We start from the raw sequence: 24,533 nt of genomic DNA, 5'->3' as shown, positions 1-24,533 counted from the left end.
GGTTTGGCAAGCACAGGCCGCTCATCGAACAGGGATGTGATGAGCACAGCATGCCAAGACATTTTTTGACTGAACATCAAAATTCCACCGAGGGCCTGAAGGTGTGGGTCATAGAGGCCATCTCCGAAAGTTTACCTGCTGCGGAGCGCTTCAAACTACTGCCAGCGGGAGACTTTCTGAATAATATTCCCTCAATTCCTTCTTGCCAGGGGGACTCAATGAGGAATTAGACGCATGCACCTTGTTATAACAGATCACACCATTTCTGGTTTGTTTGTGTGATAACACTGAAGAAATTACACTTTGCTGCAATGTTAATAGTGCGTGTACAGCCTGCATAACACTGTAAATATGCTGTCCCCTCAAAATATCTTAACACACAGCCATTAATGTCTAAACCGCTGGCAACAAAGTTGAGTACACCCCTAAGTGAAAATGGCTAATTATGCCCTATTTGGACATTTTTCCTCCCCGATGTCAAGTGACTCGTTACAGTGTTACAGGTGTGAATGGGGAGCTGGTGTGTTAAATTTGGTGTTATCGCTCTCACTCTCTCATACTGGTCACTGGAAGTTCAATATGGCATCTCATGACAAAGAACTCTCTGAGGATCTGAAAAAATGAATTTTTACTCAATATAAAGATGGCCTAGGCTATAAGAAGATTGCCAAGACCCAGAAACTGACTGCAGCACAGTGGCCAAGACCATACAGGGGTTTAACAGGGCAGGTTCCTTTCAGATCAGGCCTCACCATGGTCAACCAAACAAATTGAGTGCACATTCTCCGCATCATATCCAGAGGTTGTCTTTGGGAAATAGACATATCAGTGCTGCCAGCATTGCTGCAGAGGTTGAAGGGGTGGGGGGGGGGTCAGCCTGTCAATGCTCAGACCATATGCTGCACACTGCATCAAATTGGTCTGCATGACTGTCGTCCCAGAAGGAAGCCTCTTTTAAAGATGATGCACAAAAAAATCTTGCAAACAGTTTGCTGAGGACAAGCAGACTAAGGACATGGATTACTGGAACCGTGGCCTGATGAGACCAAGATAAACATATTTGGTTCAGATGGTGTCAATCGTGTGTGGAGGCAACCAGGTGAGGAGTACAAAGACAAGTGTGTCTTGCCTACAGTCAAGCATGGTGGTGGGAGTGTCATGGTCTGGGCCTGCACGAGTGCTTCTGGCACTGGGGAGCTACAGTTCATTGAGGGAACCATGAATGCCAACCTGTACTGTGACCTACTGAAGCAGAGCATGCTTCCCTCCCTTCAGAGACTGGGCCGCAGGGCAGTATTCCAACATAAAGACCCCAAACACACCTCCAAGACAATCACTGCCTTGCTAAAGAAGCTGAGGGCAAAGGTGATGGACTGGCCAAGCATGTCTCCAGACCTAAACCATATTGAGCATCTGTGGGGCATCCTCAAACAGAGGGTGGAGGAGCGCAAGGTCTCCAACATCCATCAGCTCTGTGATGTTGTTGTGGAGGAGTGGAAGAGGACTCCAGTGGCAACCTGTAAAACTCTGGTGAACTCCATGCCCAAGTGGGTTAAAGTGGTTGTAAACCCTTACAAACCACTTTGACCTACAGGTAAGCCTAGATTAAGGCTTACCTGTAGGTCCTAGAAATATCTTCTAAACCTACATGGTTTAGGAGATATTTGGCGAAAGACAGGCACCGCTGTCTACGGTGCATGCGCCATAGACAGCAGCGCGCAGGCGCACTGAGTGGCGGCTCCTGTGCGCGTGCGCGGGAGTGACGTCATCGCGGCTTCGCCGAATGACAGCGGCGGAGCAGCGAGACCCACCGAGAAGATGGATGCGCCGGACTACAGGGGACAGCGGTGACTTTGGCTCTTGTGTCAGGTAAGTGACACATAATGGACTACTATGCGATGCATAGTAGTCCATTATGCTTTACCTTTGCAGGGAATGAAAGAGGAAGTAAACTCATCAGGGTTTACTTCCTCTTTAAGGCAGTGCTGGAAAATAATGGTGGCACGACAAAATATTGACACCTTGGGCCCAATTTGGACATTTACACTTAGGGGTGTACTCACTCTTGTTGTCAGCGGTTTAGACATTAATCATTAAGGGCTGTGTATTGAGTTATTTTGAGGTAACAGCAAATTTACACTGTTATACAAGCTGTATACTCACTACTTTCTTCAGTGTTGTCACTTGAAAAGATAATAAAATCTTTACAAAATTGCTCCGTGTGTCCATTCAGCCGATGCTGTGTCTCAGCCAATCAGGAGGAAGAGTCCCAGATGGCTGAGGCACTCATGCACGTTTATTGGATAGAGATGGGGCTCAGGTAAATATGAGGGGGTCTGCTACACACAGAAGTTTTTTTTTATCTTAATACATAGAATACATTAGGATAAAAAAAAATCTATAGAATGCATTAGGACCAAAATCCCTCCTGAGATATGTGCAAACCTGGTCACTTTCTACAAGAAATGTCTTACCTCTGTGCTTGCCAACAAGGGTTTCTCCACCAAATACTAAGTCATGTTGTACTTGGGGATCAAATACTTGCTTTACTCACTGAACTGCAACTCAGTTTATAACATTTTGTATCATGTGTATCGTGTGTTTTTTTTTTTTTTTTTTTTTTTTTTTCTTTCTCCTTTTGGTTGATATTCTGTCTCTATCATTTAAAATACATCTATGATAAATTATAGACCCTTCATTTCTTTGTAGGCAAACTTACAAAATCTGCAGGGGATCGAATAATTACTTTCCTCGCTGTATAGCACAGGCTTCAGGAAATATCCTTGCAGAAATTTTTTGAGGAGCTAAAAAATGATGTACCTGTAGTTCAAGTGAATAAAAATACTAGGCTGTATAAGAGAGGCTGGTAAACCCTTTTGCTTCTGCGGGGATGGTTTTACCCAATTCAGTACCCCCAGGCATAGATAGATAGATAGATAGATATATATATATATATATATATATATATATATATATATATCTATCTATCTATCTATCTATCAGAAGCATGTACTCAGCATCTGTTACGCAATGGGTGCCCTCTAGCCTCATGAAAATAAAATTGCAAATCTCTGGAGAGTCTGTGGCACAGATCATATAGCTGTAAGTGCAGCCCAAAGCAGCAAATTAACTTTATGCCCCATCCCCCCCCCGCCGCCGCCGCCGCCTCATACCTTCTTATCTTCCCTTCCTTTCTCTGCTGTCCTGTTTGCTTATAGGGACAAATGGAAGAAGCTCTGGGTTGGCTCTGACCAAGTTGATTAGGTCAAATCCCCCATGGAGCTGAGAACTAAGGATAGACATACATAAATATACTTCTTTCCTGCGGGCCCGAACAAGAGAAACCATTTTGTTCATCTATGCCAGACAGCATGGATGGAGAAATCTCACCTGACGACTATTATAGTCTGACAACCGCTGCCCCCTCACCTATCGGAATACTAAACTACATTTGTATCTGGTATTGGCTGCAGTCACTGTTCAGGCAAGAAATTTCTCACCTGGCTCCCTCAATTTTTAAATCAAAGTTTGTCAAGCCAAATGGTGCCAGCAGGGCAACCCATGGCTTGAATTCTGGCCAGTTCAGCTGGAATTGTCCAAAATTTTACATGTATGTGGCTAGCATAAATGGAATAAGTCACTGGCTTCTTGTACTAAGAAATACTGGGCATTTCAGATTCCTCCCAGAGGACATTAAACTGGCAAGATAGCCATGAAGTGAATCTGTTGCTTTGTATGCAATTTAAAGCTGAATTCCAGGAATTCAACCACTTTGTAAAAAAAAGTAGGCTTAGTATGAGTTAAGTCGAAAGAGGCACATGATAATATATTCTGAACTTGCCTCTATTATTTATATCTAACATGTTTATGGCTCAGCCGGAGCATACACAAACACCTATTGCAGGAGAGAGGCACACACTTTGCTGCCCATTCAGAGAAGCCTTTGTGTTTTGTGAATGAGTTCACATAATACAAAGGCTTCTTTGATAGGACAGGAGGAGGGGAGGGGCAAATGTAGCAGCTACACTGACTCTAATGTTGATGAAGCTTTGACCTGAAGCACCAGCCTCAGGCTTCCAGAAATATGGTGATAGCTGTCTTCCAGGGAGTGCAATATATAAGTCATAACTAAATAATAGAGATAAGCCCAGGAGATGTCATGCAGCTCCTTGGATTTAACTCGTAGTGTGCCTGCACATTTTACAAAGGAGTTGAATTCCTGGAATTCCGCTTTAAACTCTTCTTTTTTGTTTTTTTTGTCATGGTAGAACAGTGTTTTCAACTGTAGTAGTAATAGTTCACTCACAAAGCAATAAACAGTATAGTAGCAACTATAATAAGAGTAAATTATATAAATAAGAAATGGTTTCACCAATTCAAAGGGTTAAAGCTTTAATCAAAATTAAAGGGTCGTCAAGTCTTTGACCAGTCATACCCTTGAGATTCACGCTGTCTTGAAGTTTAGTAAGTGTATCTACCATGTCAGACAGCCTTGGTAGACCTCTGGTACAACAAGACTAAGCTGGAAGTTAGGATCAAATTCTTTGAAATTTCACCATGCACTGTTTAGAAAGTCATAAATGATCAGTTATGAGTTTTTATATGGAAGTGCTAGTGTAAATAAATTAGAGCAAGACTACTGAATCCAAGTGTTGCCTGAATGTCCAGTGAAAATTAAGTTAAATAAATAATCTGCACGAGAAACTGATTTAATACATTTATCAACGTAGGTTTAAAAAAACAGTTTTCTTTTTTTTTAAACATCAAATATTAAAGCATTTTGCAGTTATGGTATGATTAGAACTATTTCGATGTTAATATTTTGGAAAGCTTTTGAAAAATGATGGAAGATTTTTTTATTATCTCTTTGAAAGCGTAAACCCATTAAAAAATAAGGGCATTTTGACCGCTCCACTTAGCCAGCATTATTTTACTTTACATACCTGAATTGTACCATATCTGTGGTTCCAAAACTTTACAGAGGGATTGAACAAGTTACTGTTTTGTTTCAGTGGATTTCCTGCGTGATCTTTTTTCCCGGACGCTGGGCATTGGCACTCCAGAAAAAGTCCTCGATGATCTAACTCTTGAAGGAGTAAGCAAATTCATGCTTAGTGAAAAATGTAAGTTACATATTAGTAAGATTTTTGTCATAATGTTTTAGAAACAATTTTAAAAACTGTATTATATTTATATTTGGTAAGGATTTCACAGCTTAACTACTCCTGCTCTTTCCTATACTATGGGTAGATCCTTTTGTCTTTCATACACAATAGAGGACAATAGGACCCCAGTTGCCTTTATAATGCAGAGTTAAAGCCCAAATGCACATTCCTTTTCTATCACTATAACATAGCTGGTGGCAAAAACAGTAAAAAAAAAAGTTAAAATACCCTGTGCTGCCAACACATAGGAGCATTGGACCACTGCTCTCTCGCTGCCTGAATTCTAGTATAAACAAGGAGGGTTTTAACTAGCACTAAGGCTCTTTCACACATGCGGGCCGTTCATATCCGCCTGTCAGTTTTTTCAATGGATCTGAACGATCGCTCCACACAGCTCTGTGGAGCGATGGATGTCAGCGGTGACATGTCTGCTGACATCCGATCCCTCCTGATCTGATCCACTCCACAAAATCCAGATGGATGGAAACCCTATGCTCTCACTCCAATGTTCGTGATGATACCTCAGATGTGTGGCACGTGTACTGTTTGCATACACATGCTTGGCCTACACTGCGCTTTTTATATGGTGCGTGTGTGCGTTTTTTTTTTTTTTTTTTTTTTTTTCTTTTTTGCCATCACAAGGGGAGTCGAAAACCCCCTATGTGTAGGCATTGATGGGTGACAGGTACTCTTTGTGGAGACATTGGGAGACTCCCAATGTCTCTACTGCACTCCAATGCCACTAAACCAGCACGGATCATGCTAGAATAGCTGCATTCTCAGCTACACTAGCTGAGGAATGACACCTGTTACTCGAAAGTGACATAATACATGTTGCTTCTGGGGTCATTAATTGAAAGAGAGAATGAGAGTTTCTTCTGTATACTTGAAGGGAAGCTGTTTCCTGTGGTCCTGGGCTCAACAGTGGAATGGGAGAACTTGGGGAACTGGCAGGGGCACTTTAAAAACCATGTAAATGTAATCGGGTGGCTCTAGAACAACTCGAGAAAGTGGTTATAGCTCAAGTGGTTATAGATCAAGTGGTTATAGCTTAAAGAGGTGGTCCAGTCTGGTAACAAAAAAAAAATTTTAGTCAGCAGCTACAAATCCTATAGCTGACGACTTTTAATAAATTACCTGACCAAGGGTCATCATAAAGAGAGAGAACTAGGTGAACCAAGCAGAAATGGGAGCGGGTACCTGTTAGAACTAGGGAGGATGCCTTAAAGCAGAACGTCGCCTTTTTGGTGGAGCTCCGCTTTAAAGCAGGGTTCCACTGTTTGCAAAATTTTTTTTTATTTTTTTTTTGCAAAATTACAATCATTAACATGGTCAATTAGATCACTCACTTGTTGGGTTTTAAAATACATTGTCTGTCCGTTTTCTCCGCATAATAGAACTTATAAAAAGTCATGCTGCCCGTTGTCATTTTGCCTGTGGGCATGTGAAGCCCACAGGCATCCTCTTCCGGGATACGGTGCTGCTGATGGACCAACATGGACCGCCCGTTCGAGCGCCGATCTCGCGCATGCGCAGTAACGCCGCCGTCAACCCCACAGGTTGTCATCACAACGGGCGGCGTTGTAGGAAGTCCCACCCCGTTGTGATGGCAACAAACATAAACAAAGGCAAAACCTTGTGTGCTTTCAGCACAGTCCAGCCCACAGACTCATGGGAAACTATGACACTCATTTCCCATGAAGCAATGCAACTAAGGAAAGAAAAACATCACCGCGGAAGAGGAACAAGGCAGATTAGCAGATTCTGCATAGCAACAGGGTGTTCCAGATAAGTATAATTTTTTTTTTTGTCAGAATGATTTTTAGGACATTAAAAGGGAGAGGATAAGGTGAAATGTGTTTTCAGGGTGGCCCTCCACTTTAACTAAAAAAAAGCAAATCATTCAAATTTGTTGTGATATTGGATACTTTACTGTGTTATTGTAATAGCATATTTTATAGTGTACTCTTTTGTACCATTCTGCTACCTTTTTATATTTATGGCCATATGTGTCCTGCACTCATTTATGACTTACCGTATTTATCGGCGTATAACACGCACCCCAAGTTTAGGAGGGAAATTTAAGGAAAAAAACTTACATTTAAATGCCCATCAATGCAGCCTGATCAGTGTCCATCTGAAGCCTCGTCAGTGTCATTTGCAGCCTGTCCGTCATTGCAGCCTTGTCACGCAGCCTGTCCGTCATTGCAGCCTTGTCACGCAGCCTGTCCGTCATTGCAGCCTTGTCACGCAGCCTGTCCGTCATTGCAGCCTTGTCCGTCATTGCAGCCTTGTCATGCAGCCTGTCCGGCATTGCAGCCTTGTCATGCAGCCTGTCCGGCATTGCAGCCTTGTCATGCAGCCTGTCCGGCATTGCAGCCTTGTCATGCAGCCTGTCCGTTATTGCAGCCTGTCCGTTATTGCAGCCTGTCTGTCATTGCAGCCTTGTGCATCGCTGTCAGCTTTTATTTTTAAAAATGGCGCCGCCGAGATGTCCTTTGTATCTCGGCGGCGCCCGGTAGTTTTCGGCCACCTTCGGCCGTACTGGGTGGCTTTCGGCCACTCTCGGCCCTTCTCTGCGGTTTTCGGCCGCCGAGAAGGGCCAAAAGCCGATGAGGAAAGGCCGAAGGTGGGCGAAAGCCGCGATAAGAGCCGAAGGCGGCTGAAAGCCGCCCAGAGCCCAAAAAAATCACACAGAAATCACGGAGGATCAGTGTATAACACTTACCCTTCGATTTTTTTCCCCTGATTTTAAGGGGAAAAAGTGCATGTTATACGCCGATTAAATATGATATGTTTAGATCCTTAGATAATCCCTTTCTGTGAATTTTGCACCAGATTTTGCACTCTTGAATTTTAGAAAATCAACCCCATAAAATCTGCAGCCTTCAGAGTATGCTGTCACCTGCAGGACAGTTGGACACTGGTAAACATAAAACTGTAGACCTCTCTTACTACACATGTCCCAGTTTTTTCACTAGTGTGTCCTGGGAAGATGGGTGCCTTTTCTTCAGATGTGTTTAAGACATCTTTTCTGGTAGCTTTTTTTTTTTCTGGTACCCTTTGATTGCCCCTGATGTTATCCCCTTCCTAGCTAGTGTCATTAGTACCATGACAGCGCATATTTTTTAGCACTGATCACTATATTTGTGCCACTGGTCCCCAAAAAGTATCAAAAGTGTCAGGTGTCTGATTTGTCCGCCACAATATTCCAGTCCCACTATACATCACTGATTTCCGCCATTACTAGTAAAAAATTTTTTTCAAATCCCATAGTTTGTAGATGCTAGAACTTTTGCGCAAAACCAATCAATATATGCTTATTGGGAAGGAAGTGAAGGTAATTCTCCACAATGGGGCACAGATGGCAAAAAAATAAAACGGAGGTTATAATCCTCCCTTACTCTATCCAAAATGGAAAAAAAGTTTTGCCTATGGTTTTACTATAAGATTATTGGCCAGTTGTGTTATACATTGAAGCTAAAACAATACAATTCATAAATAAGAGGAGGAGTCTATACTAATGTGCCAACATCCCAGGGATCCCAGATCCCTGCTACATATGTTTGTTGAGGTCATTTATTGAAGCTAAAATACCTCTTTTTTCAGTCTCCCAAGCAATGGTATACACCAGTGACGACTGGTGCATCATATTTTTGGGTGGGGGGGCAAACAAACCACCCACTCTGCCCATCCCGGCTCGCTCGCACACAGGCCGTTCGCCGCCCCTGCTTGCCAGTCCCTTTCGCAAGCCCGCCAGCTCTGCACTTACCCTATCCAGATCCCGGGCAGCTTCCCTGGCTTCTCCTACCGGCGAATCCGATCTCAGGGTCCGTTTCCTGTTCTGATTGGCCGGGAGGAGAAGTAGGAAGACAATAGCGACTGTTAATTTGCTATTTTCACAAGTGGGTGGGTGCTCTGTGCCCCAAGCCCACCCTTTTTTTAAGCCAATTGGAGCCTCCGACTCTAATCATGTGCTTTGCAAGAAAAAAGTGCCCTGCATGGAGATTAGGGGGGCTACGCCCCTTATGGACGGGCTACCGCTGGTATACACTGTTTTGAAATTATATACTTTTAACCGCTCTTTTTCCATTGCAGGCAAAAATGTGGCATTTATGGTTGGAGCAGGTATCTCAACATGTAAGTATTTTACTTTCTGTGTTCTATTTGTGTTTTGTATGATCCACCAGCACATTAGTGATCATATCACTAATGCATATGGTGGCTTATGTGATGTAAATGAAATGGGGGGGGTAATGATGCTTGTGCCTCTCTCTGTGTCTTTTTGATTTCATCTGTAACTTGTACTTTTACAAAAAAAAAAATACAAAGGTTGTAAATGTCCTCGGTGATTGTATATTGATCTTCTAAAGCTGCAGGAATCCCCGACTTCCGTTCACCAGGCAGTGGATTGTATGCCAATCTTCAGAAATACAACTTGCCATACCCTGAAGCCATATTTGAAATTGGATTCTTTAAGGTAAGGTCATGTTGCATTTTATAATTACAGGTATATATACATGAAGCAAAAAAGGACACCAGTAGCTTGCAAAATAAAGGTAACTGATTGTAGAGTAAGCACTTTCATAGTAATTAAAAAACTTTGAAGTGACTTTTGATGTCTTTCCATGGAATATTTGTTATTATTTGAGCTCTTTTATTTAGAAAATTTTAGCATTTAAATCACTCTATGCATAGAACCAACATGAAAGGTAAGCCAATGACAGCTGTATCACATGATGTAAACAAAAGCTCGGTAATCGCTTTTGTTTTTTTCTCATCTCGCTGACAGCGTGAGGAGAAAAAAAAGCAGATTAATGGCTTATGTGCAAGGGACATCGGTCCCGAAGAGGAAGAGGCAATTTAATGCCCACCAGTGCCTCCTAGCAGTGCTGCCTATCAATGTAACCAACCAGTGCTGATCAGTGCCCATTATTGCCACCCATCAGTGCCACCTCATCAGCGCCACCTCATCAGCGTACATCAATGAAGGAGAAAAATTACCTGTTTGCAACATTTTATAACAATATATAAAAAAAAGTGTGTGTGTGTGTGTGTGTGTGTATATATGTGTATATATGTATGTGTATATATATATATATATATATATATATATATATATATATATATATATATATACATTTTTTATTTATTTTTATTCAGTATTTTTACTTTTTTTTTTTTTAACAAAAAATATTAACCGCACAAGTGATCAAATACCATCAAAAGAAAGCTATTTGTGGGGGAAAAAAATGATAAAAATGACATTTGGGTACAGTGTTGTATGATTGCTCAATTGTCATTCAAAGTGCAACAGCACTGAAAGCTAAAAATTGGTCTGGACGGGAGGGGGGTTTAAGTGCCCAGTAAGCAAGTGGTTAAATAAACATTATGTGGCTGATATAACTAGTTTTCCCTGATGCCTAATAGCTGCCAAAAAGAAATCCTGGTCATCATAGTAAAATATTTGACCATGTGCCTAGAAGTTGTTAGTTTTTTTTTTTTTATAGCAGCTGTTACATAAGCATTTTATGTACTCCTACAATGCATAAAGCTAAAGCACACCATACTCTGAAGACACAGCACGGCTGCAGAAAAAAAGTGACAGATTCTCTACAGATTGTGAGCAGCCCTTGCTGTTGCTAGAAATACAGTAACCGTTTTAGACTAATGCAGGGAGAGGGGTTTCTGTGCACAGTAGTACATACTTTTTCATATGCATGAGGGAGCTGTCAGTATTGGCACTTCATTGTGTAGCTGCTGCATACAGTATAGCTGAAACACAGGCATTGTACTATTTGGGACCTCTCTGTGTAGCTGCTGCTCATGTTCAAAATACAGGAGACGCTTTAAGGAGTTAAACTTTGGCTGTTGGCTGTGAGCAGAACTGCAGGGCCAAAAAAACAGACTATGCATTTGTGTGTCCTTGAGCCTGCTCGCCACCTTGTCACCATCTGCAATGCTTCTTAGTACAACACGCACTGTTGCCTGTGATTGCACTGCAGGGACACAGAAGGAATGAAAAGTATAATAGATTTGAAGTGCACATATTGAATAGTGACACTAAACCTTTTTTTTTTTTTTTTTTTTTTTGCTGCTGTGTTTTTTGCTTCTCTTAAAAATGTTTAATTTGCTATGCATGGTCCCACTGTATGTAGCCACTCTTGCTCACTCTCAAGATGGACTAGGGGCAATAGGCTTTTGGTTTGCTAGTGTGAATAGAGGAGTGCACATAACTGCAATCAAAGTGCACTGCTCAATCCAAACAAATGGAAATGGGGAGGAAATTGAGTGGTTTGGTAGTTCAGAGGATGATTAAATAGTGGATGTGTATGGATTATTTTTGGCAAATAGAGATTTCATTTAGTGTCACTTTTAAGAAATAGTACAGCAGCATGAAGCAGAGTGTACACACACACACACACACACACACTGTACACTGTACACTGTACATCATTAGGTGAATAAAAAAAAAAAAATTGCCTCTAGAGAATATAGAATATGGGCCTGTGGGAGATATTGGATTTCAGTATTACAGAATACTCTGTAAAATGTTGCATAATATGTTGCGCGTGTGTATGATATATATAAAAAAATTATATAATATACGATATTGGAAATATATAAATCTGTTGATCTGTTCTTCTTTTTATAGCAAAATCCAGAACCATTTTTTGCGCTGGCTCGAGAGCTGTATCCCGGACAATTCAAGGTAAGTACAAGAATATTAATATAATATTTTATGACGTTAAAGAATCTAAATGCTGATTTTATGACACAGAAACCTAACTTTTTAAAAAGACCTTTCTTGGGCAAAACATGGAAGCTGGTAAAGATCCATAACATCAGAAATTAAGCTTTGGTGGCTTTACAAATAGAGCTTTTTTTTCAAAATGTTAAATTTTATATTATGAAAAAATCTTTTCATATGTGTGCATATGAATACACAAGTGCCATTGGTTTACGTGAATAAAGCAGCGTGCTCATATTCTGCAATACATATCCAATGTATTAAATTACGCTGCAGTTGTGGGTCCTCAATGCTGAAAAAACAGGCAGATTTTACTCTGTACGCCTGTTTGGCGCAAGAACACTTATACAACAAATATCATTGCTTGCAACTGATTCATGTACCTGTCGGAAAGATGTACATAAATTTTGTAGCATTGTTTTAGATGGCGCTTGCTGGGAGCTGTTACTTAATTCCACCTGTAACTAATCATGTAAACTTGCAGTAAGGCCATATTCACATTTTGTGAATGGGGTCATTTGCGATTACCCATGGAAGACTCAGCAGGGTTCCCTGTGATTAGCTTCGGGTAGGAAGCCCCATTATAAGCAATTGGAGCCTAAAAGCACCCATAGCTATTTACAGCTGTTTGCATGCAATTGCTCATGCAGCGATTAGTGGCGGGTGATCCATCCTGGATGCAGACAGTATGCCCAGGGTCAATCAGTCACAGGTAATTGTAGCATTATTGATTACACTTGAACCACTGCGAATACCTGCAGGCATGGTCAGGCTGAATGAATTAGGCCTAAAATACTTGAGAATCAGATCCTGAAAGTCGGTGTGTATAGGTGTGGTTATTGGCTGTCTATGCCCTGGCCTGTGACACAATTGACAGCTGCAGTACCACTTTGGTTTACTGTGGTGACATCACAGGTGGAACTGCTCGAGCAATACGAGCAGGCTGAGTAGCAGTACCACAATTATCAGTCATGCCACCTACTTGAGCATTGACAACTAATCACTATGCTTCTACACATTGATCTGTCCACTAGCCTGCATTTTAATACACATACTGACATACATTACACTTGCATGGGTGGGACCGCATCTATAGCGGGAACAATTTTAAGGGAAATCGTGCTTCATCTGTTGATCCACATCTTTCTACTGAATGACAACTTAATATCAACTTGATAGATGGGTTTTAGTAACTGTTCTCTCATAAGGGGAGCATCTACTGCTATGTGCCATCCCTGGCATTTTAGCATGCCCTTCTCCCTGCAGCCTTTTAAAGTCTTTTGCATGTCAGGTGTTCCAAGCATTCATCCCTGTGAGAAAAGGTCCCCCAAAGAGGATTGCGACTTTGAAGGCAACTGGGTATCAGTACAAAAACAATTGTTAATTTATAATAAACGTAATTTATTAAATATTGTAAAAAGCCAATAAATGTATAACATTACAATTGACTATTTAAGAACAACATCAAACAATACAATGATTACAGAATGACACTGGTATTGTCTGCTAGGTAGAAATTAAGCCTGACACGTTTCAGGATTTTGTCCATTCTTCAGGGGCATTCCCTTGTCGAGAACAGTGTACATCTATAAAAAAAACATACATTAACGTTGAAAAACATATATACAAAGGGTATGTAGTGAGCATCTTTGAGGGTGGGAAAGTGCAAAAAAAACAACCCCCACCCATGTGGTCCTAGCCCCATCTCCAGATATAAGGAAAAAAATAAACATAAATATAACCTTGTATCAAAAAGGAAGTAACGTCACTGCTGGATTTAGCCTGAATTGGAGGGAAGTGCGGTCCAAACGTCAAAATGAGACAATCCTGTTAGACCACATAGTGAATTAAATAACCACTGCATTCAGGAAATAGCTGTCAGGTGGCAGTCACGGCCAAATATAGTAACTGCAAGGTAGCGGCATGTGAACTTAATGGTGGTCAGACAGGTAATACCTGTGCAGTAGATATAAAAAAAAATTCTAATAATAAAATGTATTATTTTGCTATGTATAAATAAATAGCATGTATGGTATAGTAAAGAGGGCTGCAATGTTTGGCATCAATCAAATGACAATTCGTCATTCAGAGAACATTTACACAATAACCTCCAGTCATGGCTTAAAAAGTCAACGCCATCGTTGCCAAGAAAAAATAAAGAGGAAAAATAATAACCTTTATCTTACTTCAAAAGTGAGACTACAATATATAAGATTAACAATCCCTGAAGGCACAAGCCCCCAAAAGCACGTGCCACTTGGTACATTGTTCAGCCCTGTCCAACTGCAGCCTGCCATAGACTTTGCGGGAAAGCGACTGAGGCTCCCAGCAAGCACCAATTGGTACATTTACATGCACCAGAATTCACAGAAATTACTATTATAATATTTATAAATATACTTATTTACTGACCATTTCATTTATTAAATTTCTTTCTCTAGGAGCCTGTAAAGCATTGCACCCCTGATCAGCAGATTAAGGGTGCTGTGTCAGTCTCTTGCAGACTGGCAGTTTATCTGTCTGCTCGTACCTTGTATGCACAGGCATTTGCTTTCTTTTCAAATTGCGACAGCGATGCAGTGAGATGTTCCGAAAGGTGAACTTATCCTTTAACCACTTAGTGCCAGCCTGCCTCTCCACAGTGTACTGCGGCCAATGCTGGCAAAGCCATGTACCTGTACGTCACTGCCTACTTCTGGGTTTAGGACACGCACATGAGCACCCCCTGCCCAGCACCCGCTGTGCACAGCGGGAGCCTGTCAGCAAATCCGGGCCAATAATTCACGGCTGGGACATGCTGATTGGCTGTGTGCAATTATAGCCCAGAGCTCTGTGTTGGTAAACAACACAGAACTCTGTACAGAAGGAGCGCTCTGCAAAGCAAGGATCTGCAAAGCAGTAACTGAAATCTAGTAGTAAAAGCAGCACACTGTACATACATTACACATAGTTAGGCACACATTTAACCACTTGATCTCTCAAGATGTTAACCCCTTTCCAGCCAGTGTCATTAGTACAGTGACCGCACATAGTTTTAGAACGGATCACTGTATTAGTGTCACTGGTATTGTCAGTGTCAGTTATTCAGTTCCCCCAGCATCAGTTTTTTCAGATTGCCCATCGCCGTCGTATTATTGGTCGATCGTCGCCACCATTAGTAGTATAAAAAAAAAAAATAACACTTCCAGTATATAAACTATAGTTTCTATGTGCCATAACTTTCACGCAAACCAATCAATATACACTTATTGGGATTTTGTGTGTTTTTTTTTTTTTTTATCAAAAACATGCACCAGAATACATTTTGGTCAAAATGTATCAATACTTTTTTTTTTTTTTTTTTATTGGATATATTTTAGAACAATAAGTAAAAATATTGTTTTTTCTTTTTCAAAATTTTTACTTATATTGCATAAAATAAAAACCCAGATTCGTGAATTTATTATTGATGTTTCTTTCTTTTTTGCAGCCAACTATTTGTCATTATTTTATGCGTCTGATGAAAGAAAAGGGAATGTTACTTCGGTGCTACACTCAGGTATTACTGCTTGTGCTCCTTTGATTGACACAGTTGGGAAATAATTACATAACTGGAGATATTGATTAAACAATATAAATTATAATGTTAATGTAATGAAAAATCACACCATTCAGTATTATTGTTTTTTTTTTTTTTTTTGTCATCTTACTATTTTGGAACATTTTCCAATATCCTGTTTTCTTCTTAGAACATAGATACACTCGAACGGGTAGCCGGTCTCTCTTCTGATGACTTGGTAGAGGCTCATGGAACTTTCCACACCTCTCACTGTGTTGGAACATTTTGTAGAGAAGAGTATCCCCTTTCTTGGATGAAAGGTATCATCCAGATTTTCTTTGTTTACTTTTCATAATAAAATCAGTATCTGACAAGTTACATTTGTTTGAATGGGCCAACAGCAAGTTAATCAGTTGGTCAGTGGTAATGGGATTCCTTAAAATGTACTCAACGTTTCTTAAAGCAGAACTTCACCAATAACAACTTGATAAAAAAGAATGTTCTTTAGCAGGGAACATACGTTCCACATTAATTATGCTACCAAAATTTGTGTGTTAACTGCCTCCAGCGTTTTTCTTGTTTCTTCTTGCTGGAGGTTGCCATTTTGCTGAAGCCTAGAGACCATGAACAGCAGTAAATCATAAAGTGGAAGTAAACCATCTATTTTAATGGTTTCAAAAAGCAGTTACATTCCTGAAATGCTGGAATTGCTAACTGTCACATTTGCTTGTTTCCTCAACCAAACTGTCAAATCATCAAATGGCTGGTGTCATAATGATCACATATCCAGCACCATGACAGTTGCAATTTCAAAAAGAAGCAGCTTCCTTGGCTATAAAGGATAGAAGGGTTTAATTCCGCTTTAGGCTGGGTTCACACTGCTGCGGGTGGGAGATTCGGATGTGATTCGCACCGCACTGCAGTGCAAATCACATCCGATCTCTGTAGCGATGCGAGTTCAGCCATACAGATAGTATGGCTGAATTCGCATCGCACCCGCCGCAAACTCGCACGGGACCCTTTTTTTGGTCCGCAGCAGAATCGGATCGCATGGGTGTTCACACCATGCGATCCGATTCCTGTCCGAGTGTGCAGATCGCACTGCGATATGCGGACGGATCTGGGGGTGTCATTAAGATTTTATTGACACTCCCAGCAGTCCGCATAGGGCAGTGTGAACTGCCGGCGGGAGGCATGCGATGCGGGAAAACGCCGCGGATTTGCGGCATTCCCGCATCGCTACGGTGTGAACCTAGCCTTAAGGCTGTCAGTAGATCAGACTCTACAAACTCGGCAGTGCCTAAACGTGCCTAAAATGGGAGAGCAACTGAGCATGTGCGGGGCAGGATGAACACCGTGTATTGCTGGATTTTAAACGGTATAGAAACTGATTTTTAATGTTTTACATAGCTATACCTGCAAAAGGGGCCAGCCAGAAGTGCTCTAGCAGGACTTCATTTCGTTTTGCTTTACCCACTTAAGCCCCGGACCAATTTGCAGCCAAAGGACCAAGCCCCTTTTTGCGATTTGGCACTGCGTCGCTTTAACTGACAATTTCGTGGAACGTGGCTCCCAAACAAAATTGGCGTCCTTTTTTTTCCCCACAACTAGAGCTTTCTTTTGGAGGTATTTGATCACCTCTACGGTTTTTATTTTTTGCGCTATAAACAAAAATAGAGCGACAATTTTGAAAATAAATGCAATATTTTTTACTATAATAAATATCCCCAAAAAATATATTAAAAACATATTTTTTCCTCAGTTTAGGCCAATACGTATTACGTATACAATACGTATTAATTTTTATTTTATTTTTTTACTAGTAATGGCGGCGATCAGCGATTTTTATTGTGACTGCGACATTATGGCGGACATTTTTGGGACCATCGTCATTTTATACAGCAATCAGTGCTATTTAAATGCATTGATTCCTGTGTAAATTACACTGGCAGTGAAGGAGTTAACCACTAGGGGGTAGTGTAGGGGTTATGTATGACGTTGTGTTTTTTTTAATTGTAGGGGGCGTGGCCTGGCATGTGACCTCACTGATCATCTTTCCCTATAAAAGGGAACAGACGATCATTGACAGCCACAGTAGGAAGCACGGGAAGAGGTTTGTTTACACAGATGTCTCCTCGTTCTTCAGCTTTGTGACCCGATCATGGGGCACCAACGGCGATCGGGTCCGCTGGTCACTCGGCCATGGTCACGGAGCTCAGGACCGCCGGCAGCGCGCTCCCTACCCACGGCTGGGCACTTAAAGAGCAACGTACCTGTACGTGCTTGTGCCCAGCCGTGCCATTCTGCCGACGTATATGTGCAGGAGGCGGTCCTTAAGTGGTTAAGCACACCTAAATTAAGTTGAAAATGCACCATAATCTGGGCAGAATCGGTTTTCTATGATGCTTCTATTCCTCTGCTGCTGGTCATATGTTGAAAATAAAAATAAAAGCAACCTTTGGGATACAGAGTAAAAATAGATAATTTATATCAATAAACTGTTTTAACCACTTCAGCCCCTGAAGGGTTTTCCCCCTTAATGACCAGTCCATTTTTTGCGTAACGGCACTGCGTTGCTTTAACTGACAATTGCATGGTCATGTGGCGCTGTACCCAAACAACATTTTTACCCACAAATAGAGCTTTCTTTGATCACTTCTGCAGTTTTTCTTTTTTGTACAATAAATTAAAAAAAGACCAACCATTTTTTTTTTAAACAAAAAAAATATATATATTTTTTAATTTCTGCTATAATACATATCCAAAAAAACAAAAACAAATGTATTCTTTAGTTTAGGCCGATTATATATTCTACATATTTTTGTTAAAAAAAAAAATTGCAATAGGCATATATTGATTGGTTTGCGCAACACTTATCGCGTCTACAAACTATGGGATAGATTTAAGAACATTTTTTTTTTATTATTGTTGCTGGTAATGGCAGTGATCTGCGATTTTTAGTGGGACTGTGATATTGCGGCAGACAACTGTGACATTATATTGATCGATGCATTTTTATAGCATTGATCAATGTAAAAAATACACTGGCAGGGATGGGGTTAACACTAGGCGATCAAGGGGTTAGGTGTGTTCCCTGGGTGTGTTCTAACTGTAGGGGGGATGGGCTTACTGGAACATGACAGAGATCACTGTTCCTGATCACCGGGAACAGTAGATCTGTCATGTCATCTGGCAGAACGGGGAATCGCCTTGTTTACACAGGCAGTTTCCCGTTCTGCCTCTCCTCACTGTGATCCCGGGTCGCCAGCGTACATTGAGTCCGCGGGTGCACTCCGGTGGTGCAGCGGGCGCCTGCTATCCTTCTCGTACGGACCGACGTACAGTTACGTTGGTTCGCCAAGGAGAGCTGACCTGCTGCTGGATATCTGTGGATATCTGTGTGAGCTGGCCGGCAAGTGGTTAAATTGTCTGTCATACAAATATTTATTTAAAATCACATTTTTATTATTTTTTGGAAATAACCGGGTGTGGGTGGATTTCTAGTAGTCACAGGCTGTATCATGCCCCTCCAGCCTGTGAATTGGTATGCAAGGGAGGTGAAGCCTCTGTCAATCTACAGTGGGGGGAAAATAATTATTTGATGCCCTGCACATTTTGTAAGTTTGCCCACTTACAAAGAAATGGTCTATAGTTTTTATCATAGGTGAATTTTATGAATATTTTTGGAAAATGGTATTTAAAAAAAAAAATATTCTTGATAATATTTAGGATGTAGGTACCCATATTTTAGTGATTTATGCCCTTCTGAGCAGCTATTTTCTGTAGGTGTATTTTAAATGATCGAGGCAGAATATCAATCAAAAATCCACAAAAAACACATGATACAAATGTTATAAATTGAGTTGCAGTTCAGTGAGTAAAAGTACTTGATTCCCTACCAACCAACAATAATTATGGCTCCCACAGATTGGTTATAGTATGTGCTCATGTGGTACACAGATTAGTCCTGTCAATTTAAGAAGGTGCTCCTAACACAACTTGTTATGTGTATAAAAAACACCTGTCACAGAATCTTTCTTCTAATTCAAACCCACCGTCATGTGTAAGACCAAGGAGCTGTCAAAGGACATCAAGGACAAGGCTCAAGTGGGCTACAAGACAAGGAGACAACTGTTGGAGCCATTATTTGCAAACAGAAGAAATGAAAAATAACCTTTTAATCGCCCTCGGTCTGGAGCTTCATGTAAAATTTTGCCCCATGGGGTGGTAAGGATGATCATGAGAAAAGGTGAGGGATCTGCTCAGAACTACACGGGAGGAGCTTGTGAGTGATCTCAAGGCAGTTGGGACCATAGTCACCAAACAAACCATTTGTAACACAATACCCTGCCATGAATTGAAATCCTGCAGCACCTGCAAGGTTCCTCTCCAAGAAGGCACATGTACAGGCCCGTATGAAGTTTGCCAATGAACATCTAAATGATTCACGGAAGGATTGGGAGAAGGTGCTGTGGTCAGATGAGACCAAAATTTAGCTCTTTGGCATTAACTCGACTTGCTATGTTTGGAGGAAGAAAAATGCTGACTATGACCCAAAGAACATCATCCCTACAGCCAAGCACTGAGGTGGAGGCTTTGTGGCTGTTTCTCTGCTAAAGGTACAGGCTGACTTTTCCACATTGAGGGGCCAATGGATGGGGCCATGTATATTAAAATATTGGATGAGAACCTTTTGCCCTCAGCCAGAACACTGAAGATGGGTTGTGGATGGGTTTTCCAGCATGACAATGACCCAAAACATACCATCATGGCAACAAAGAAATGACTCAACAATAAGCACATTAAGGTCATAGTGGCCTAGCCTCCAGACCTTAATCCTATAGACAATTTATGGAGGAAGCTTAAACTTCGAGTTGCCAAGCCACGGCCCAGAAACCTTAAGGATTTAGACAAGCTCTTTAAAGAGTGAACCAAAATCCCTCCTGTGATGTATGCAAACCTGGTCACCAACTACAAGAAGCGTCTTACCTCTGTGTTTGCCAACAAGGGTTTCTCCACCAAATACTAAGTCGTGTTTTGATTGGAGATCATATACTTCTTTTACTCACTGAATGGCAACTCAATTTATAACATTTGTATTGTGTGTTCTTTTTCTGGATTTTTGGTTGATCTGATAGACCCTTAATTTCTTTGTAAGTGGACAAACTTACAAAATCTGCAGGGGATCAAATAATTATTTTCCCCACTGTATATGTAACATCCCACCCCCATTGTGTTTAGCTGGTTAGTAGACATGGAAGAGGAGGGAGGGAGTGGGCTGTCATTTACCACTTTCTATACAACCACATGTGTGACTGTATAGTCACATGGACTGCTCAGATGTAATAGGGAGGAAATGCTCTGCATAGAAACTCACTGAAAACTGAGCATGCCCACTAGTTACCAACACTACTCAGCAAAATCCCCAACTGCAGTGGGAACATGGACAGAAGGGGTAGACAGAGAACAGCAGGATTAACCTGTTTTTTTGCAGAATACATAAAATAAATTCCATAGTGAGCGAGTATGAAGAGCATGTAATACACAATTTACTGATAGTTTTGAATGGTGTGGGTTTAATAACACTTTAGGAATAGAATTTTTGTTTTTATCTTTGTTCGTATCAAAGTAACTTAATCATATAGATGTACAAAGCTAAAACCTTATTTTAATTTCAGCAGATATGTGTTTATGATGTATTCTTTTTATCTTTTCAGAAAAGATTTTCTCTGATTTGATCCCCAAGTGTGAAAAGTGTAACAGCTTGGTCAAACCCGGTGAGTTGTAAATGATTGTAAAAGCTGGCCATACACTGATTGAAATTTTGGCCAATCCACCTGGGACCTCCCCAAATTTCGATCAGTGTGTGACCATCTACTATCCTCAGAAGTTGATTATTTAATTGATATCTGTTGAAGGAACATGTTGGAAAATGTTCTGAAGATCAGCAACTGCCGCCATCAAGCAGTGTATTGGAGGTTACTGCTGTCAGAATACAATGTTTCAGCCGAGGAGGGAATTCCATCATCCACCTAATTTTATGGATGAAGGAATCTGTTTTTTTTTTTGTTTTTTTTTATTTATTCTGCCCACTAATTGAACAAATGCTTCTCTGCGTATGGTCAGGCTTAATCACATCTGTGATGAAGTTATAAAATGTGTTTTGTTGTATCTCTTTTTGTTAACCACTTTGCATCCAGGCCAATTCTGACATTTCTCCTACATGTGAAATTCCTATTTTTTTTTTGCTAGAAAATTACATAGAACCCCCAAACATTATATATTTTTTTTAGCAAAGACTCTAGAGAATACAATGGTGCTCGTTGCAACTTTTTATCTCGCACGGTATTTGCACAGCAATTTTTCGAACACGTTTTTTTGCATAATGTGAAAGAGAAGGATACGCCGAATAAATAGATACCCAACATGTCACGCTTCAAAATTGCACTCGCTCGTAGAATGGCGCCAAACTTTGGTATTTAAAAATCCCCATAGACGATGCTTTAAATTTTTTTTACTGGTTACATATTTTGGGTTACAGAGGAGGTCTAGGGCTAGAATTATTGCTCTCGTTCTAACGTACGCGGCGATGCTCACATGTGTGGTTTGAACACCGTTTTCATATGTGGGCGGGACTTACGTATGCGTTCGCTTCTGTGTGCGAGCTCACGGGGACAGGGGCTCTTTAAATTATTATTTATTTTTTTTATTGTTAATTTTATTTTTATTTTTTTAGTTTTACACTTAAAAAAAAAAAAAAAATTGATGACTTTTATTCCTATTACAAGGAATGTAAACATCCCTTGTAATAGGAATATGGCACGATCTAACATATTTACAGTGAGATATGGGGTCAATAAGACCCCATATCTCACCTCTAGGCTGGGAAGAATAAAAAAAAACAATCCTGGCTTCCTAGCCAGATCGGCGCCGTTAATTTGAATACAGAGACCGGGCGTGACGTCATAACATCACGCCCGGCCTCCGAACGATCATAGAGACTCTGGGGACGATCTAGTCCACTGGAAATCTCTATGGTAACTTGCTGGGGCCGGCGGATCCTGTGACTGATTCACCGATGGAAACGGTGAGTCGGTAGAAGCACCGGTGGGCGGCGGGAGGGGGGGGCGTCCCCTCCCGCCGCCCGTAAGAACGATCAAGCGGCGGAACAGCCGCTATGATCGTTCTTATGGTGCAGGGAATCGCCGGCTGAATATGGCAATATCTGAATGATGTCTGTGGCCTCAGGCATCATGTAGATATAACCACTGAAAGCCCATGACGTCAATAGACGAAGTGTGGGCGTCAAGTGGTTGATTAACCACTTTTAATGTTATATACATATATATATATATATATATATATATATATATATATGTGTATATATATGTGTGTGTGTATATATGTATGTATGTATGTATGTGTATATATATATAATATAATATAATATAATATAATATAAATTATCTTTTTTTTATGTCATTTTCTTGTTCAAATATATTTGAGAGAAAAAGAAATAAGTATCACACAATGGATTTGTATGTAAACAAGATGTACAAATGTATAGTACAAAGCTTCTCAATAGTTTAACATAAAGTATATGTTATCATTTGAATATGAAACTTGAAATATAAATTAAAAGTATAGTTTTAATTAAGGCAAACATATATAATATTGTGATATAAGTTAAATCCAAAATATAAAATCATAACATAAAGATAACATAACATAATAACATAATCTGGGTTAGGGGAGACCCAGTATCTTATAGAGTGAGTGGTTATCTTCGGGATAATAGGTGAGTGTAGGGTATCGATCCAGGACCAAGATCCATCCATGTGGCTTGGTTATTCCCGGGAAGTAGGGTAAATAATCGGACCATCCAAAGTGTCTCCCTTTTATAATCAGTTTGTTAAAAATATGAAGCTGCTTAAGTATCTTGGAATCATATATACAGGAAGGGGAAAGGGTGTGAGTAGGGGGTTATATATAAAGGAAGTGAGAGGGAAGATTACTCCAAAAAAGAACAGTATGTTAGTGAGTTCAGAATGATACACATGTGGTAATGCTTAAGATTGGTAAGTATATTATGAGTGATCAAGACCAGGTGGTAGATGGTGTTCTATCCATGTTAGCCATAGTAATTCAAACGTGGTTATTTTATTCAATAAGATCACCTCTGTTTTGGCATGAATCATTGCTTGTGTTACACGGTGTATGACTGATACCAAGCATAGTGTGGGTGTTTTCCAGGCTTTTGCAATAGTTTGTTTTGCAGCCGTGATAACGAAGAGTAGAAGTTTGAATTGGCGGTGAGTTATGGTTTGTGGCTTATTATTCAGGATCGCTACCATTGGGTCGGGCAGTATTGTGGTTTTAAACATGGTAGTGAGAATGTTGAATATTTCAGACCAAAAAACTTTAACTATGGGACAATCCAACCATATATGTAAATGTGTACCTGGATCGGTACAGCCTCAAAGCAGTTAGCGGGGTATTGGGGGAGGAATTTTGATATCCTAGCAGGTACTAGATACCATCTGGTAAGTACCTTGTAGTTAGTCTCTATGGCTATTATTTTTGGCGTAGCAGATTTAGTAGCCTGCCAGATGTTAGCCCAATTTAGAGTGTCTGGTTGGAGGTCTAGATCAGTTTCCCATTTGGTTGTATAATTTCAGGGGGGAGAGGTAGTATGTGAAAGTAGTTGAGTGTACAAATCGCCTATGAGGGTCAGATTTGCAGGCTTGTTCAAAGACCGTAAAACTTGGGGTAGATGAATCTAGGGGAACGTTTTGGTTTAGAAATTGTTTTATTTGTAAGTATCTATCTGAAGGTTTCTTTCTGAGGTAATGGATGTGTTCCTTGTAACGTTGCAAAAGGTGTGATAGTAGTGGATTTATAAAAATGATAAGAATGTATTAGTTCTGAGTTTGACCAAGTGGTGAAAGAGGAAGGAGAAGTCCAGGCTGGATAGACGGAAGGGTTGTTGAGGAAGGAAAGAAGGGGATTATGTTTAGATTGGAGACCAAAACAAGCTCTTGGCCTGTCCCAGATTGAAAGGCTATGTTTAGTAATAGAG

At 40.6% G+C, this 24,533-nt stretch overlaps 1 protein-coding gene across 2 annotated transcripts in view; it reads left to right on the top strand.

The window, feature by feature from the left end:
- The window catches only part of SIRT2 (sirtuin 2), an 86,916-nt gene that overhangs the window by 14,661 nt on the left and 47,722 nt on the right, over positions 1-24,533 (top strand). For both annotated transcript variants that reach the window (XM_077481669.1, XM_077481670.1), the window contains exons 4-10: positions 5,013-5,123; positions 9,264-9,305; positions 9,539-9,645; positions 11,821-11,877; positions 15,386-15,454; positions 15,645-15,774; positions 21,172-21,231. In XM_077481669.1, the coding sequence (XP_077337795.1) occupies positions 5,013-5,123; positions 9,264-9,305; positions 9,539-9,645; positions 11,821-11,877; positions 15,386-15,454; positions 15,645-15,774; positions 21,172-21,231 (576 nt within the window). The remainder of the gene's footprint in view (positions 1-5,012; positions 5,124-9,263; positions 9,306-9,538; positions 9,646-11,820; positions 11,878-15,385; positions 15,455-15,644; positions 15,775-21,171; positions 21,232-24,533) is intronic.

This window comes from Lithobates pipiens, unplaced genomic scaffold, assembly GCF_037356315.1.
Source record: "Lithobates pipiens isolate NorthernLeopardFrog02 unplaced genomic scaffold, aLitPip1_a1.2 Scaffold_16, whole genome shotgun sequence".
Classification (NCBI taxonomy): domain Eukaryota; kingdom Metazoa; phylum Chordata; class Amphibia; order Anura; family Ranidae; genus Lithobates; species Lithobates pipiens.
The sequence above is the reverse complement of the archived record's forward strand: the minus strand, read 5'-3'. Positions and strand labels throughout refer to the sequence as shown.